This window comes from Schistosoma mansoni, chromosome 4, assembly GCF_000237925.1.
Source record: "Schistosoma mansoni strain Puerto Rico chromosome 4, complete genome".
NCBI lineage: Eukaryota > Metazoa > Platyhelminthes > Trematoda > Strigeidida > Schistosomatidae > Schistosoma > Schistosoma mansoni.
Genome location: NC_031498.1, coordinates 23766813 through 23768641, shown reverse-complemented (window position 1 = coordinate 23768641; position 1829 = coordinate 23766813). Strand labels below are relative to the sequence as shown.

At 33.2% G+C, this 1829-nt stretch overlaps 1 protein-coding gene across 1 annotated transcript in view; it reads left to right on the top strand.

The window, feature by feature from the left end:
- Positions 1-519: 519 nt before the first annotated feature.
- The window catches only part of Smp_152500 (putative cyclic-nucleotide-gated cation channel), a gene marked incomplete at both ends in the record, with an annotated part of 32632 nt that continues 31322 nt past the window's right edge, over positions 520-1829 (top strand). Inside the window, one exon of the mRNA XM_018797258.1 lies at positions 520-651. Within this exon, the coding sequence (XP_018652318.1) occupies positions 520-651 (132 nt within the window). The remainder of the gene's footprint in view (positions 652-1829) is intronic.

Below are 1829 nucleotides of genomic sequence, written 5' to 3'. Positions count from 1 at the left end.
CTTCGGACCTTGGGTTTGCTGCTTTTAGTCTCACCGCTCTTCAAACGATCTGCCTGGCATGGTAGGACCTTGAGGAACGATTGTTCCAGCCAGTATAGCTCGATTGATTCATCACGATAGGCAAGCCCGACCACCACGTCAAGGTAGCAGCAACGGTCGGGATTCGGATTAGATAAGGCGGGATTAGTTCTCCGAATAAAAGTTGTAAAATAGTTTTGAAATTGAGGATTTAAAAGAAGTTAAAGAGTGAATGTATTTGACCTATTGTGGCCAGTTTTGAGATACTCTAGTCAACATCTTGAACCATTGATGATTATTGTAAGAGCTCTCAACATGTAATCCGCATTTACCAACATCGGTCAGACTAACAGTCAACAACTTCATAGAGTTATTCGCACTTCAGTCTGTTAAAACTCAGATTTTCAGATATTAGAGCATAGTCAAAAGACATTTGCTCTTCTTGGACTTAAAGTGTTATTGTGGTGATGCATTTGATAGGAATCGCCATTGTAATACAAAATGAAAGGTGATGAGACAGTGTTTTCTTCTCATCTACCAACTTATTATGGTAAATATCTGTCTCCTGATGAAGTTATTATACCACAACTTGTCACAGAGAAGGACTGTGGTGAGAAATTGGTTATTAAATTTGTTAGTATTGATGATAACATAATGCTCGTATAAGTTGGTGCTTTCACGATATAAAATTAGCTTAATTTTATTCTACAGATTTTAAACCAAATAGAGAACTACATACAATGTGACAAATGAATACATTACCAATGTTACATATTTTCAGACAACTAACAGAAAGCTTTGTTGGAATGCATCGTCAATGGAACACTTTAATTAACCAATTCGTAATAATATCATTTCGTCAACTGTACAATACAGTTCGATGTCTTTGAGTAAAACTGCTGTACGATTACCCATATGAGCACTTCGTGACTGAGTTTAGTTTATTAGGTGTAAAATGTTTGTATGAAACTCAAAGAAGCTGAAATAACCCAGTTTATACATCTTTGGATATAACACTGAACTTTGTCTGGTTAAATGCAAAAATTTCCTCATGACTGAAAATAAGCAGTTACGATGATTACCAAATAATTAAAAAGTAGTCTCAAGCTTCGACTGGCAGCCACTAATGGTCTCGAAGAATAATTACTTACAATAATATTTCGAGTTATGTAAACTAATGATCACAAAACAACTTAATCCATAAAATCCACTGAAAACCAAGAACTGACTTACACAATGTTAGTTAAAAATCAATGAACTAGTTATCTTTAGGATTTCATAGTGACAAGGTTGTTCATATATTGACTTTGGATTTGGTAAGAAGAAGATTCAGGTATCATGTTTCATTCTTTTAGTCTTTCATCAAAGTATACTTGGATTCTAATGATCGCTGTTGTCTGTACTAAGCTTACTATCTAACATAAGTAATTTTATTTCATGTTGAATAGATTGAGGGGGGTTGATCAAATTGGTACATAACAATTGTAAAAACAATCACCCCTAATTTCTGATGTATGGATTATCATCAATCGTATTCAAAAGAATACGATTATTAGTCTGAAGTTTCAGTTAAGAACCATATTTAATAAGATTACATAATAATCCTAATCGTTCTATTCAACTAATCTGTTTATACGAAACACCTAATCAATGGTTATTCACTACAATTTGTCTTTATATGTAAGTGCTTTTTAGCTTACTTTCATCTTACTATGTCTTGGATTATCTCATTATATATTTAATTAATTATCAGAAGGGTTTTTGTAGAGATTTAGTATTTTTCATAGTTGAAAGCGTGAGTCAATTGAAGC